We start from the raw sequence: 16,346 nt of genomic DNA, 5'->3' as shown, positions 1-16,346 counted from the left end.
AGGTCAGTGGAAAGTGTTAAAATTTAATATGTCACATTTTTGTGGGATATACATAGAAACTGTGCTTTGCTGAATGCAATGAAAGTTCTCACGTAGGAACACAGTTGAAACCTTTTTCCCTTTGGGAGCCCCCAATAAAATAGACTGCATCTTGTAATCTGGTGCGACTTATAGTCCAGATTTTACCATACACTAAGGTAATTAAACCAGTGAGACAGAAACTCCTTTTCCCATAGACTTCTATAGAATCAGACTTCTTTATAAAGAGAGTCTCCCCTGCTGGCTGTGCAGATTCAAAACACTTTATAATGTCTTCAGTTTAGAAACGAAGAAGCTACATTAACCTTTTATGCGTACAGTCTATGGTCAGTGTATTAAGTTTGTTGTTCAACTCACACAACAGGGAGATCCTGGACCAGTCGGACAAGCTGGACCTGTTGGAGAACCTGGAGTTGGAATCATGGGGCCAAAGGTAACATCAACAAAGAGTATTATCCACCGAGCATCACTGTACCTGCTTCAATCCTGAGGGGTACTGTGCAGCAGTGCAGTACAGTCTAAAGATGTCTTTTTCAATGCTCACTTCTCAAGTCTTTAAATGATTCCAACACTAGACATACAGTAAAGTGATGTACTGTGCAGCACTATGCACACTTTCAAAACATACCTCTCTTAATACTTTATTTGTGTGGATTCTTGAGGCCTTATTTACATCACATTTGCAGTATACTCACCTGCAGATCCAGCATTTAGCATTTTCTCAAAGAACTTTACATCTTCATTTTTCGACTGTTCCCCCCTCAGGGTACCAAAGGAAACCTTGGACCTGTGGGGCCACCAGGACTGAAAGGCGATAGCTTGCCCGGGCCACAGGTGAGAGGAAGTAGTCATAGGTTTGGTTCAGATACGTAACCCTTGTACACACTGCTTTAAGAAAAACAAGTATTGTGGATAACATGCTTTCTCTAACTTTTGTGGGCTTAAATAGGGGCTGCCTGGCTTATCAGGAGTGCAAGGAGAGATGGGACCTGAAGGGAAAGGAGTACCTGGACAAAAGGTGAGACACAAGTTTGAGTCTATTCCTGCATCCCAAAGCTCTTAACTGCAATCTCCTCTGTTCTTGGCCAAAGTACTTATGCATCCGACGTGCAAAGTGGTGTTCCAAAGCTCTTAACGCTGCTTAGAGGATCAAGGATAGAGGAGGAAAATCTGAGGATATGACCACCCTATAAATGTGGATATGTGAAATGAAAGGAGGCCATGTGGACTGAATGGAGGGGACTACATAGCATAGCAAATTAGTAGATCTTATTTTTAGTCAAAGGGTTTGTGTTGTTCTTTTTGCTCTCCAGGGTGACAGAGGTTTACCTGGGCTGCCAGGTCCATCAGGTCCTCCTGGAATCGGACTTTATGGACCAAAGGTCAGTGTCTATGTCCTTACTAAAATTAAACCATTTCTATGAATGATATAAAACCATTGTCCTTTCTGCATAATGAAATCAGTCCTACAATTTCCCTGTCATGTGTTGTATTTCCAGGGCTCTACAGGGCAGCCTGGTCCACCAGGCCTTTCAGGAAATCCAGGAGAGGGTATCCAAGGTCCAAAGGTGGGCATCTAACAGGGTTATGTTTTCAGTCAGGATCACAAAGATATCTGTGTTTTGAGGATGGGCATGCACTTTTGTTTTAGTCTTTAGCAGCCCTCACCTTAAACTGAAATCAACACTCTCAGATTTCAGCTGGACAAAGGGACATTTACTTGCTTACTTGTTGCTGGGTGCTTACTTGTAATGGATTGACTGATTTTGTCAGGCAGGCATTGCTATAGGCCTTTTTTGAGACACTAGCTTCACCAGATGAAATAATCTATGGTGGTTCAATCCTCGGACAATGTTTTAAGATGTGTCAGTATGCAGATGATACCCTTCTCTTTCTTACCAATTTGTCAATCTTTATTCAGGGAGAGCCTGGATTTCAGGGACCAATGGGCCCTAGAGGACCAGCAGGAGATGGTCTTCTAGGGGAAAAGGTACAAACAGCTATTGCATGTATGATTGTATCATCAGCTGTTGCACAATTTACATCAATCTAAACACAAGCGCTTCAAATTAGCTGTAATAAGACTGCTTTCAAACACAGGGGGATAGAGGCATTCCTGGAGACAGAGGAAAGAAAGGAGACAAGGGGGACTTTGGAGAACCTGGATCTACAGGACAGATGGTAACATTGCATCACAATTCCCTGAATTACTTGTTATTCAACTAGGACACCCGTGTTCTTTTATTCTTTTGGCACAGAGTCCTTCCTCATTGGATGTTCACGTAAAAAGGATACTTGGTGTTAATTTAAAATAAGAATGTATAAAACGAAAGCACATCAGACAAGTTCATGCTGACAAACAAGTCATTAGGATCCACAGGACACTCATACAAGTGTTACAAACCAGTAGATCAAGTCACTTTTTTATTCCGCAAAAATAGCAGCAGTTGACTTAAAGTGCTTCCCAGTAAATGTCTATGGATGAGATTCTGTTTCATTACAAACATCTATGATAAAGGAGCAAAACAAAATGTAGATGATGTGATACATAATAACATCTATGACCTGTGAAATGATAAACAAATGAAAGTAATAAAACAGAGTAAAATGATGTTTTTTGAGTAATAATACATTAAGTCTAAACTCTGAAAAACACTGATCCTGTAGAATTAGGTACCATGAATCAGCAGATTAAACTGCCCTACAAATCATTTTTCATACAACCTCACTGCTGCAGTGCTGCTGAAGAGCAGGAAAACAACAGCAGATGAAAGCACCTTATGAATGTTGGAGCATATGAATGAGGCTGAAGCTGCTTTAAGGTCAAATTATGGCTACAAACAAGAGTATGATACGTAGTAGTATAGTATGATTATTTATCATAATCCTTCCCAATTACAAAAACAGACCCAACAGACTAAAAACATTCCTCTTTTTAGCTGCTTACTCCACCCCTTAAATGGATGCAAACCCATTTTTCAACTTTAGTTTTTTATTTCTGTAACTACAAACTTTAATTTCTTTTAACAAACTGAGTTTTTTAAACAAATTTTACATTCTTTCTTGATCTTATATTTTAAAATATTTTATGTGTAATGCTTATGTTTGTTTAATGTCATATTTTAAATTGGATATTTTCTGACAAGGTATGGCGTTATTGAATTAACCTGATATTGGATCTACAATTAAATGTTGGGCCTACAGGCATCCTGCGGGGGTGTCAAGAGGTCTGAGCCAGTTTTGGCCTACGACTCGACACAGAAAAGATTAAATGTGTGAGTCTTAATCTTGGGAAGAAGTTCTGAGATGAATCGAATGATTAAAGGGTTCATTACGGTTAAGACAAGATCAGTTGTGATTCTGTGTCTGAGTAAGACTCTGCAAGTTACAACTTCAGAGCAGCGAAGGGGGCTGATCATTTATAATAATCCATCCTAATTTAAATAAATAATAAGACCCAACACTATTTACTATGAGAGAGAGAGAGAGAGAGAGAGAGAGAGAGAGAGAGAGAGAGAGAGAGAGAGAGAGACTAGATCAAACATAACTGGCCGCATATAAAATTTAAATGTCTGAAGTGTTTGCTGTGTGTTTTTGTTGATAGTCACTGTTCTGGTTTTTGTTTTGTTTTTAACTCTGTAAAGCACTTTGAGTTTAATAAACTTACCTTGCCTATAATATATAGATAACAACAAAATGACTTTTAGGCAAGCAAGTAAACATCACCAAACACAAACTTGTTTGCTGGTTTCTGATGATACAGCTAGTTTCCAGGAACGTGTTATACTTTCTAATTCAAGATTTATTTTACAGGGGAGATCTGGAGAAAAAGGAGAGCCTGGACTGACTGTGAGTACAGTGACTGACATTTATAACACTGAGCTGTATCTATTTATGGACATTAAAGGACCCAGTTTCAAGTTTAAAACCACATGTTCATCTCTTTTCTTTACACAGAGGGATGAAGTCATCAGGATTATACGGGAAATTTGTGGTAAATGACGATCTTTATCTTGCTTTGTGTTGCTCGTGACATACTGTTTCTAAAAATTGGCCTGTTGCTGTTTGTTTCTTTATCCTTGTTGAATAACTTGGTTTTATAATTCTTTATGTGTTTGTATCCAACTCTGCGGTGTTTGCACAATCATAATGTTTCCCTGACATTCACCCTTCAGGCTGTGGTCTGAGGTGCAGAGCGAGTCCTCTGGAGCTGGTGTTTGTGATCGACAGCTCTGAGAGTGTGGGACCAGAAAACTTTGAGCTGGTGAAGGACTTCGTGAACGCTCTCATCGACCGGTTGACGGTGAGCAGAGAAGCCAGTCGTATCGGCGTGGTTCTCTACAGCCACGTGGATAGAGTGGTGGTCAGTCTGCAGCAGCAGCTCAGCCAGGAGGAGGTCAAGTCTGCTGTCAGGTTGATGCCATACCTGGGGGAGGGCACCTTAACGGGCAGCGCCATCCATCGAGCTCACCAGCTGTTCCAGGCCTCACGACCAGGGGTGAGGAAAGTGGCGGTGGTTTTAACAGACGGGCAAGCAGACCCTCGTGACATTATGCAGTTTGAGGCAACGGCAACAGATGCCCATGCAGAGGGAATCGAGATATTTGTAATAGGAGTGGCAAACAGGACCGACCGTCTTTATGAAGAGTTCCAGGCTGAGATGGATGTCATCGCCTCGGATCCTGATGAAGAATATGTCTACCTCATTGACGACTTCCGGGCACTTCCCAGTAAGCAAACAATACGATCGTTCTCTGCAGGCTGACAAATACAGCACCCAACACGTATCTCAATTGTTTTTAAAAGTACAGTTACTGTTTCTGTCAGTGCTGTGTTGTGTTGAGAGTAGTGCAACAGCTGTTTCTGGTTTTCAAAAAGAGCCCCTTGGTGCCACATGTCCTTCAAAATGAAAATGCATCAGTTGAGAATTATGTTGGAGCCATTACAGCCTGTGTCACTGCTGCAGGTTGTAAGCTTGTGGAGCCGTTAAGTGAAGAAAAAAGTGATACATGTGAAAAACAACAAATAAATAATGAAATACATTGCCAACACTTTTTCAATCGATTTCTATTGATTTAATCATTTCATTGTTGCAGCCCTAATCTGCATCATGATGCTATTTCAGCAAACTTAAGATTTGTTTGGACGTCGAATGGCTTAGCGGTTTAATTGTGTGCCCCATGTTAAAAAGCTACAGACCAGTGCTTGTTGCAGCGGTCGCTGGCTCGACTCCCAGCCATGACATCTTGCTCCCTACTCCAAACATTTCCTGTCTCTCTTCAGCTGTTTCACCAATAAAGCCAAAAATGCTTAAGTCATAACTTGGTTCATACCTCTGATGAATGGATGTATTTTGCAGATATATCTAGGGAGCTGAATTTCTTTTAACCCCTGATCTGAACACACCGTCACTTCCGAAGTCGCTGATCGGACTATAAACAATCCTGAGCCCAGAAAAGGAAATTCTGCCTAGAAGTAATGCTTTGCTAACTGTTGGCTACACTGGCAATACAGAGAAGTTGGCCATTGTTCCCAGAGACATGTGTAAAAGAAAGACCGTAACCAATGGCTTTTGAGATTGCTAAACAGCTCCTCTTAAACCATGCTAAAACTGTCCCCTTCTGCTGCCCTGTATGTCCTTTCTCCTCCTGTGGGCTCGAAATAAAGTTAGTTAATAAAACAGACCAGATATTATTATTAACTTGGCCATGTATTAATTAATTGTTTAGGTCAGGGACAACCTGTGAAAACTTTTCTAACTCTGTTACCTCTTTGTTTTCCAGCTGTTGAAAGCAAACTACTGAGTCGGATCTGTGAGCAAGAAGACACCATGGACTTTCTCCAGAACTCTGTTTTGATACCAGTGGACACCCATCCAGATGCTACAAAGGACGGCGGCTTCAGACCATTCCCAGATGAGGAAAACATACAAGTAAATCTGCTTTTGTCTCATTTGGATAAGTGACAGCACTCTGTAAATCAAAATACGTAACTGTTCACTCCTCAGGCAATGAATGATGACTAAGAAGCAGCTCAGTTTTTTCAATATGAGTCAGATATCTATGGTTTTACTGTAGATTAAATGTGAAATAGAAAACAGCTTTGCACATTTACGTATTTCAGAGGAGACGGGACATCATCCATACAGAGGATATCTAATAGAAATATCTAGATAGAAATAATGTCTGATCAGTAGGTTGGTAACACGTGAGAGATAATGTGGAGTAATGTATAGTGGTTATGCCAAATACAGTCCTGACAGGGTGAGACAAGACCCAGACATATCCACCAGATCTGTGTCCGGTCTGTCTCTGATCCGTCACAGCACTAGATCTGATAGGTTTTTATTCTAGTCAATGTGTTAACTCCCACTGGATCTGCTCCGCTCCGTCTCTGATCAGCAGGTCGGAGCCCTCCGAATCAGATACTCAAGACTTCTATTTTAGCTGGATGCTGGAGCACGATGCATCAATCTCAACAGAGCAGATGGAGCGGGACAGGAAGTCAGGCACCAAAACAAAATGAAAACATCCGGTTAATTTTCAGAATAAAACACAGATCATACTTCACTTAACTACAACAACAAACCATCATGATGAGTGGCCAGGCACAGATCTGGTGGAAGTCTGAAGTCACACCTTGAACTTAAACCATATCTGATTCTTTGTTCCCAGATTGAACTCCCAGTGGAGACATTCACACCCCAAACCCCCCTGCCCCACGAGTCCAGGCGGTTAGAGGAGAACTTGATTGACTCCAAAGTGTTGGTGGATTCCTGGGACCAGCTGCCCAACAACAGGTTTGCCGCTCCTGGTGGCCGGGGGCAGCAGGGACCCGGGGTGGGCTCTGTGGTGGGTCCCCAGAGTCCAACTGACCGACTGTACAAGGCCGAGGGTACACAAGCACCGGTCAGCCCTCCTGCTCCTCCTCCTCTGCTGACAGTCTCAACAAGGACAGGTAAGCTCAGAAGATTGATAATTGTCTCTTTCCTTCGTTACAGCCACAAAAAGGGGACCGGAAACCTTGATGAGTCCGCTTTCTCACATCTTGTGTTTGTTTTGGTTTGGAATCTGCCAATGAGCAGTAATGCAAACAATACGGACACTTAAACACCCCCTCAGATTAGCTGTAAGACCAAATATGTCTTTACACCCTTCTTGTCCTTTAGGTGAGGGCTGCAGTCAGCCTCTGGATCCTGGACCCTGCAGAGAGTACGTGGTCAGATGGTACTATGACCCCGAGGCCAACGCCTGCGCTCAGTTCTGGTTTGGAGGATGTCAGGGAAACAGAAACAACTTTGAGACTGAAGCCGACTGCAAGAACTCCTGCGTCTACACGTAACAGAGTGTGTGCGGAGGAAAGAGCGTGCAAGGCAGCGTCACAGAGGAGCAGAGACGTCTGACGATGGAGTAGCTCAGCGCTCAGACCAGCAACTGTGTCACACTCTGTGCTGCAGCTGAAGGAGCTGAGAGAGAGCAGACTGGGACCTCATCATTGTCTCACAGGCTGTTCTGACTTCAGGTGCTACACACATACTGACTGCATCGTCTGTACACCTGCATTAAACACCAACAATAGCCGACAAGAATAGAAAAAAGATTGGTGCAACATGTCCTTCAAAATGCACATTTTTCTAAACTTTCTTTTTTTGATGTATGTCTAATTCGTCGTTAACTTAGTCCTGGTCTCTTTAGGTCGTCTGTTTCAGTAAGCCACTCACTTGTTATCTTGGTTAACAGGTTACTACACTAACCAGCTTCTTTTATGAGTATTATTAAAGATTTTCTAGTTGTAATGTCCAATTATTTAGAGTTATTTGTGGACATAAGAGGAGATCAGTGTCTGTTTAAAATCAGTTGCAGAGAAGCCAACTTTACGGGACCATCTTACGACATATCTGTATTATTGTCTCTCACTTTGGGTTATCGTCTAACTTCCTATAGATGTTCGACTAGCAGATGAAACATGCAGTGTCAGTACAGAGCTTCATCCAGCTCCCCCAATCAAGGCCCTGGTAGACCAGCTACTCCCATAGCATTGGAGGTAAAGTTACTATTCCTGCCAATAGAGTCTGGTGACTTTGAATAAAGTAGCGACCTGAAGTTTTGACCCTGTACAGACCTTTTCTATCATGGTGTCATATTTTTTCAGAATAACAACCTGAACCAGCTGGTGGAAAAGCCCCGTAACATCACAGCCTGTTTCTGGCAGACGATTTGAAACGGCTACAGGATATTTTTTAGTTTTGACTAATTAAGACATCAAAATATACAAATGTAAGGCCAATGGATTAAAAGGAAATCAGAATTCTGTTTTAACAGTTGTGTTTACATCTGTCAGTTTAGCTAATAATTCTAGGATGAAATATACGATTGACCATTTCCACATGGTGGCCATTTTCCTCTGATGTCATGCTCAGGATTGGGGAGCTTAAATTCTGTTAGTTTGATGACCTCCTGTGTAGGTTTGCAAATTGTGTAAATGATAGGAATCTGACAAAGTATTATCCTTTCAATGGGGGTATGATGATAGACTCAATTCACGATACAACATGATACAATATGATACGGTACAATTCATGATGCAGGGTTACCAATGGGTGTTTCAAATGATTTTTTTCAAGAACAAAAAGCTGTAGAGAAGGATATACTTGTAAATTGTGATGCTCTTCTTTTGGCTTTTTCAGTCCTTTACAGCCGCACAGGTATCTTCTATAGATGGTTTCAACTCAACTCAATGTAATAAACGTAATGACATCCAACAAGTGAAGTCAAAGGCAGACAGCGCCCTCTGTTTAAAAAATGCTATTTTTTTCATCTCACCTATTTAAATAATTTCTTCTTGGCACCACTTTGACTGCTTTTTTGCAAAGTGCTCATCACTAGTCCCTCATTGATCGGCAAATGATTTGACGATGAAAAAAGAAAAAACTTGAAAATGTATAAGCTACCGTTAGACAACAACGAATGTTAGCATTCAAGCATTATTTGGCCAAAGTTACTGTCATAGTTTCAGAAAGGTATGAAATTCTAGTTAAAAGTTTGGTGCAAGCTTACACTACAGTAAGCTTCGGGCAGCTTCAAAGCTAATGCCAACCTTTGAGAGGCTGATAAGTGAAAAAAAACTTGAAATGTAACCTTACTTTTCGTATCCATTGTTTTTCCAGCTGCTGATCAGTCAGAAAGCAGTGAAATTATGCTGCTTTGTCACTTTCCTAATGTTACAATGGCCTGTAAACTTACAACACACCCCTCATATCAGTATTTTAACTTCCCATTCTGAGGAGGAAAATGGCTGCCGTGTGAATATGGTGAAAGAAGATCTCTGAGCTAAAGCTGTAGTTTCTGAGGCCAACAGTGTACTTTTCTGTCATGTAAGGGTTATATGTTCTGGGATTGTATTGTGATTTGTTGCTTTTGTGAGTCTGCGTTTGAGAGTCTAGTCTTGACAGCACTCTGTACTCTTCACATGATGTTGTAACACCTCCAGTGTTCATTTATCAGTTATTTGTTATTTTAGTTCCTCTGAACGAAACTTTCTGCCTCCATTATAATGAATGTTGATTTGAAGGAGGCACACGACTGTAAAAAATATTTTATTAACACTGTAAAAGTACCAGAAGGAATAGAATGCTTAGATTTTGATTAACATAGAACACTTTTTTTATTGATTAATAAAATATAATTTCTTAAAAACTGAGCTGAGTTTCATTATTTACTGTTTTAATCAGATGATATATTTGATGATGAACAGGACACAGCTGGTGTTAGGTTGTGCTACACTTAAACAAAGAGCATGTGTAGTCTTATTAAAGTCACAACTTCGAGGCCAGAGCATGGCATAAAGTAGATGTTTACACTGTGGGAGCTTTGGGTATCAAGAGCTAGTTAGCAAATAACAGTTTCATTTGTAAACAGAAGCAAAAACTGACATGTGAAAACAAGCTGCTGGACTACCTCTTAAGCAGGTCAACACTACAAGGTAATGAGCCGATTTTAGGCTTGACTTCTCGCTTCTGACAAAAGTCACTTAGGCTTGATCATCAGATGGCTCTAAAGATTATCCTGACTGATTCTCCGGCGGTTTAAGGTTTGTTAAGAGGGATTTTTTTCCCTGACTTGAAGTCTAAAATATTAAACGTTCAATATTTTTGATCGGAAATCCTGTTGTGTTGGTTGAACCAGGAATCAGGAAGCAAGCTGGCTGAAGAAGGAAGCACAACAGACGCGCCAACATTTAACATTAAGCATCAACTTAACTGTACATCAAAAATGGAGAAACCACCTGTTGGTTTGTGGAAAAAACACAAGTGTTTGCAGAATAATGAAACTGACGGAGAGGACATGTAATGGCTATTTTGCAATGGATAGGAAGATACGCAGCTGTATCCTCTTTTATCACTTTTACAACTTCTATTTTGTTTTCCAGCTAGTGATCCCACCTCCATCTAAGTTTCTCCACATAAACATCCATCAAAAGGTTCATATGATGTACTGTTCTGTTACAGTACACATTAAGTTTCTTCAGCAACATAAACCCTAAATGTTTCTGAAGTTTTCCCAGAGAAATTAGATTCTTCAGTACAAAGATTTGTAGCACCATTAGACAAAACACAAAAGGAGGAGAGATGGGCACCATGTTAAAATCTTCATTTTCAAATTACAAACAGTACCAAGTCAGTGCTCACACCCTCAAACATCATGCTCAGTTTTTACATTTTAAACAGACGGACCAGAGAAACTCAAGCAAAGAGACAGGAATCAACAAATCTTTACACCTGAAAAGGCTTCAGCCATAAAAGAAGAGATATTTAAATACATTATCATCCATATGCTGATATCCTCAACCCCTCCCTCTATAAGTGCAAAGCTTGCCATGCAGACAGGGACATTTTACGGAGACTTAGATGTACTGTTAGTTTTCTCATCAGGGTTAAATCTGTATTTGTATCCATATGGCCGCAGGTGGTACGTCAGGTAATTCAGAACATACAGGTCGGTGGGCAACATGTAGTGAAAGGACACAGCTAAATCTGCACAGCAGCCTGGACCCTGCAGAGAGACAGAGAGAGAAAAGGTCACATTAGAGGAGAGAATAGCAAAAACTAGTTCCACCCTGAGACACGTTACTCTCTCTTCTAGTACGATTTTTATTTAAGATCTAATACAAAAATGTGCTGGTTTGGTACAAAACAGCAAGATAAATGCTCATTTTAAATATGATGCAGCAATAGGTTAATATCCAACAGGTTAGTAACATGACTCAGTATAGAAAGGACACTCCAGAGGGGCAGAGTCTTTCAGAAGGAAAGATGGGAAGAGGTTCACTGTGAGCGACTGCGTGAGCAAATAGTTCAACAATTTGAGAATAATGTTCCTCAGAGGGAGATGAGAAAGAATGAGTGGATTTCATCATCTACAGTACATAATATCATTAAAAGATTCGAGTGAACGACGCAAGGATGGACGTTTAGAGCTTTGAGATGCACCCTGGGTGCTAAACCGACCTGCCTGGAGTCCTGACTTTTCACCCATTGAAAACGTTTGGAGAATCATGAAACTAAAAAACCAACAAAGGAGACCCTGAACTGTTGAGAAGCTGAAATCCTACATCAGGCAAGAATGGTACAACATATGGTAAATGGACTTGTACTTATACAGCGCTTTTCTAGTCTTTCTGACCACTCAAAGCGCTTTTACATTACTCGTCACATTCACCCATTCATACCCTTTTCATTCATATCCATTCACTCACTGATGGTAGAGGCTGCTATGTAGTGAGGGACCATCAGTGTTAGCTAATCTCATTCGTTCACATTCACACACCTCTGAACAACAGAGGGAGCAATTCAGGGTTCAGTGTCTTGCTCAAGGACACTTCGGCATGTGACTGCCGGAGCTGGGATTGAACTGCCAACCTTCCGATTGATAGACGACCGACTCTACCCACTGAGCCACAGCCGCCCCTAATGGATATCACTTTATCCATTAGTCTCCATTTGCTACTGTGACCACATGTTGTTGTACATACCTCTATTGGTTCATAGGTATCGTACAGCAGATACCAAGGACGTGGTCTTCGTGTTTGTCTGACCAGGTGATAATCTGGAGGGAAAGCATGAAAAGTCTGTCCTCCGTTAATGTCTCTGGTGTCTGCTGGTTCCACCTTCATCATCTCCATACATTTCCCCAGAGCCATGTCCTCTATGGAGGAGAAGTGGGTGCACTGGCCAGTATCGAACCCTTTGATGAATCGTCTCAAGGCTTCCTTACTGAGGACATAACCTGCTCCTCCGCTCATGTAGCCCTGGTTGATGAAGGGGCTGAACCTCCTGCCCAGGTACCACGGTTTCTCGGTGTCAAACCTGGACAACAAGTAACGTAGATTCTCCACCACAACAAATGTGTCATCATCCGCCTTTAGGAACCAGTCTGCATCATCCATGTGGTGCCTGTGGATGTACCTAAAGGCTTCGATGGTCTTCCAGTAGAGGTTTTCTCGTCCCTCGCTCACGTTCAGCCCCACAGTGGGGAAGTCGGTCTTGGCAGAGCTCATGTAGAGAGTTTTGTCGCAGCGTTTGGCCCATGTTTCCCTGATGTGCCTGGTTCTGGATTCCAAGTACATGGGCCCGGTCATGATCCAGCACAAAACCCGTGTTCTTGGGGTCGGCCTTGCTGCCGTGGTCATGTTCTCACCTAAAAAAGAATTTAGACATGTGTCACACAGACTTCTAGATAGAGAGATTCAAAACCACAAACAGTACTTGGAGTGAAATAGGTCTTTTTTTTGTAACCTGCAAAGTGTTTCTGTTTGGGAATAATTTGTGTTTTGAAAATTGATTTAGTGTTGATCAAATATTTTAACAGTCTTTTGTTAAATGTCTTTCTACAATGCAGTATTTAATAATAGTAATAATAATAATAATAATAATAATAATAATAATAATAATAATAATAATAATAATAATACTGATAGGACATAGCACTTTTCTGGGTACTCAAAGACTCTACATAAAGTGTGAAAAAAATAAATAAATAAAAAAGAGCAAAGACAGAGGTGGGGAGGGAGTGGAGGTTTATGGGTTGTAGGCTTTTTTGAACAGGATAGTCTTTAGGTGGTTTTTGAGTGAGTGAAGAGAGTCAGAGTTGAAAATGTTTGGAGGGAGAGAGTTCCAGAGAGTCAGGGCAGCGATGGCAAAGGCTCTGTTCCCAAGGTGTGGGGCTTGGTCTTGATGACAGAGGACAGGAGGTTGGTACCAGATGATCTGAGGCTGTGAGATGGGGAGTGGCGTTTGAGGAGGCCGGTCAGGTATGAGGGGGAGAGGTCAGTGAGGGCTTTGTAGGTGATGAGCAGGATGTTGAAGCGGATCGGGTGCTGTATGAGGAACCAGTGAAGATGCTGAAGGATGGGTGGGATGGGTGTGATGTGAGCTCTGGAGTGGGACTGGATGAGTAACTGGGCAGCTGAGTATTCGGGCCATTGTAGACAAAAAACAAAACAGAAATGGTCCAGGAGAGGAGAAATACTCATGAATTTAAGTCACAAATATTTGTGAAAAAGTAGCACATTTTATGAAACACAAAAATCAGAAAAAGCAGTATTTAAAGAAACCATGTTGCCCTACATTCAGCTTGGCTCCACCTGTTGCTGAGTAAAGCTATATGTGCTTGCTGAAGGGTCATGTTCAGACTTCTTTGACTGGGGTGGCCCAACCAAGGCACTGACTTATACAGGGATGGCATAAAGTATTTGAGCCACACACCATTAAATAACATTGCTGCATCTGTAATGTTTTAACATCCATATAGTTAAATCTGACAGAAGTCCTGCCTCTGACAGGGTAGATAGCCAAATGGAATGATGTTACTAGTTTCTTCAACACACTATCTTTCAAAGTCATTTTCTGTCCCACCCCTGACCATTATCCCATAACACAAAAAACAAAAACCAACAATGAAAACTAATAAAAACTAAGCCTTATCAAAAGTAAACCACAACAAACAGCATAAAAACTAAGGAACTAAACTGAAATTGAAGACAACTGCAACTTTACTTGACACATTTTACCATGCAATGCTGTTTGGGCTGATTTGGGCCTTTATTGTACTAAAGAGCATTACAGAGACATTTCATGTATGTCCTCCTTATAATAAGGATTTGTGCTGATGATGATGACATGTGTAAGGTTTAAGTTTATATTGTTAAACTGGTAATTAAGTGACATCTCAGGTGATGTTGTGGAGTATTGCAAAAGTAATGTATCCAGTATTCTCACTAACTACTTTCAGCAGTGAGTAATGTGACTATATACACAACTGCACAGTGTACTCTTTTGGGCACAAGTGTCTTGTGATTATTTTAAATAAAGTTAGTACATCAACTATTAACTGCTTGTGTTCATTTGAGCCTTGAAACATTAAAAATATCTGTTTTTTATTTTCTCAAAATCTGAACGCTTGCTCAGTCAAGGTCAAACACAATCCTTGAATCTGCTCCTACCTGAGGGAACATGCTGTGCCGAGGGTTCGATTCCCTCCTGTGCATTACGTGGTACAAAAAAGATGTGATCTGTTGAAATGTTGGAGTCAAACACGAAGCGAAGAGAAATAAATCCCAACAGCAGCCCCATGGAGAAGGTTAGATGAGAAATCTTCTGCATCCTCCTGATTTACCTGCACACACATACACACACAAACAAACAAACAAACACACACACCCAACTGATAAGACTTCACAGTGAAACAGCAGGCATGCAGCAGTGATTGTTGGAGGTCTCATTTTACCTGTGGAGTTGAGATGAGCTCTGGGGAGGACAATAGATGCAGCATGGACGCAGGCATACACACACACATCTACATACAGGTGACTCCACTCTGACTCTGATTAGACCTCCTCAGGTTCAAGTGGGCGGGGCTAAGCCAGACAAACCCCAGAGGAGGAGGACTTACTTTGTGTATACCTGTATTTCTCTGAACCCTTGCATACTTTTCTGTCTTGTGATTACTTTAACTTCCTTGTTTGAGGAGTTTCTGCATCAGTCCTATTTGAGATGGATATGCTGCAGCTGTTTTTGTGTGTTTCCCACACACACACACACACACACACACACACACACACACACACACACACACACATGCAGGCACATGCAGGTCAGCCCAACTCAGTTTGGAGTTTTTGAACGACAAATTGCACAGTGTCCAACAAAAAGAGGTTGTGATTTCCATCCTTTAAGACTTAAAGAAGAGGAAAGGAAGTCTTGAGTATCCCTCAGAATGGCTTTGTAAATGAAGATGACTGAACCAATGTGTGCTACCTGCGCAGCAAGAAGGTTCCTGGTTCGAGTCTCCAGTCGGTTCTCCGTGTGTGTGAGTGGGTTCTCTCCGGGTACTCTGGCTTCCTCCCACAGTCCAAAAACATGCTCACCAGGTTAATTGATCACTCTAAATTGCCCGTAAGTGTGAGTGTGTGCATGAATGGTTGACTGTCTCTACATGTTTGCCCTGTGATAGGTTGGATACCTGTCAAGGGTGTACCCTGCATTCGGCCTGATTTCAGCTGGGATAGGCTCCAGCCCCCAGCGACCCCAAACGGAATAAGTGGTCAAAATAATGGATGGATGGATGGATGGATGGATGGATGGATGGATGAACCGACGTGTACTTAAAGCAGTAAGGTCGACTTTTTAATATAGAATAAAATGGTGAGTAAGAAAACCACAGTTTGTATTAAATGCACTGTGATACACACGGATCCAGGCTATGAAGACCCTGAGGGGAGGAATTTGTGTAACACAAGGAACATAATCAAGGAAAGGTAAACACATAGACCAAGCAGCAACCTCCCGTCTTAAAATATGAAGCACATGTGGAAGTGTTAAAAACTGCACTTTATCAGCGTCCGCTTGAAGCTGGCTGCAGAAACACCGGAAACCACATACACACCCATTCAAAGAAGACAATCTTCTTCTATGTGTGAATATGTATAATGAGATTAGCTAATACTGATGGTCCCTTACCACTTACTTGATTCTTCTACCATCAGTGAGTGAATATGGTGTAAATGGGGGAATGTGATGAGTAGTGTAAAGACTAGAAAAAGTACAAGTCCATTTACCAGATACCAAAGCTGACCTTGTACTAAATTGAATCCATGCTGCAGATTTGAAAAAGACTTGAGCATGCGTAGGTGCACAGCAATAAATGAGAATATCATCAGCATAGAAGTGAGCAGTGTTGGTAAAAGGATTGGTTTATACTAGCCTAGCAGCCGCAAGGACCTGAGATGGCTCACAGGTGATCCTCCATATT

The 16,346-nt window shown here is 41.4% G+C and overlaps 2 protein-coding genes across 2 annotated transcripts in view; one reads left to right on the top strand and one right to left on the bottom strand.

Annotated features, from left to right (window-relative positions):
• Positions 1 to 9,738, top strand: part of col28a1a (collagen, type XXVIII, alpha 1a) — a 29,963-nt gene extending 20,225 nt beyond the window's left edge. The window contains exons 23-35 of the mRNA XM_034704423.1: positions 404 to 472; positions 805 to 873; positions 989 to 1,057; positions 1,353 to 1,421; positions 1,539 to 1,607; positions 1,961 to 2,029; positions 2,140 to 2,220; positions 3,853 to 3,888; positions 3,997 to 4,033; positions 4,215 to 4,769; positions 5,823 to 5,971; positions 6,714 to 6,996; positions 7,208 to 9,738. Coding sequence (XP_034560314.1) covers positions 404 to 472; positions 805 to 873; positions 989 to 1,057; positions 1,353 to 1,421; positions 1,539 to 1,607; positions 1,961 to 2,029; positions 2,140 to 2,220; positions 3,853 to 3,888; positions 3,997 to 4,033; positions 4,215 to 4,769; positions 5,823 to 5,971; positions 6,714 to 6,996; positions 7,208 to 7,380 — 1,728 coding nt within the window. The 3' untranslated portion in view covers positions 7,381 to 9,738. The remainder of the gene's footprint in view (positions 1 to 403; positions 473 to 804; positions 874 to 988; positions 1,058 to 1,352; positions 1,422 to 1,538; positions 1,608 to 1,960; positions 2,030 to 2,139; positions 2,221 to 3,852; positions 3,889 to 3,996; positions 4,034 to 4,214; positions 4,770 to 5,822; positions 5,972 to 6,713; positions 6,997 to 7,207) is intronic.
• A 933-nt stretch (positions 9,739 to 10,671) lies between these two features.
• On the bottom strand, positions 10,672 to 14,956 carry si:dkey-202e17.1 (uncharacterized protein LOC555344 homolog). Its single transcript, XM_034704424.1, has 4 exons — positions 14,823 to 14,956; positions 14,539 to 14,711; positions 12,070 to 12,734; positions 10,672 to 11,090 (listed from the first exon to the last, which is right to left on the bottom strand). The coding sequence occupies exons 2-4, from the start codon at positions 14,696 to 14,698 to the stop codon at positions 10,932 to 10,934; spliced, it is 984 nt and encodes a 327-aa protein (XP_034560315.1). The 5' UTR covers positions 14,699 to 14,711; positions 14,823 to 14,956; the 3' UTR covers positions 10,672 to 10,931.
• Between the last annotated feature and the right edge of the window lie 1,390 nt (positions 14,957 to 16,346).

The sequence above is a fragment of the Notolabrus celidotus genome, chromosome 16 (genome assembly GCF_009762535.1).
Source record: "Notolabrus celidotus isolate fNotCel1 chromosome 16, fNotCel1.pri, whole genome shotgun sequence".
NCBI classification, from domain to species: domain Eukaryota; kingdom Metazoa; phylum Chordata; class Actinopteri; order Labriformes; family Labridae; genus Notolabrus; species Notolabrus celidotus.
Note: the sequence above shows the minus strand (reverse complement) of the source record. Positions and strands in the feature narration are given on the sequence as shown.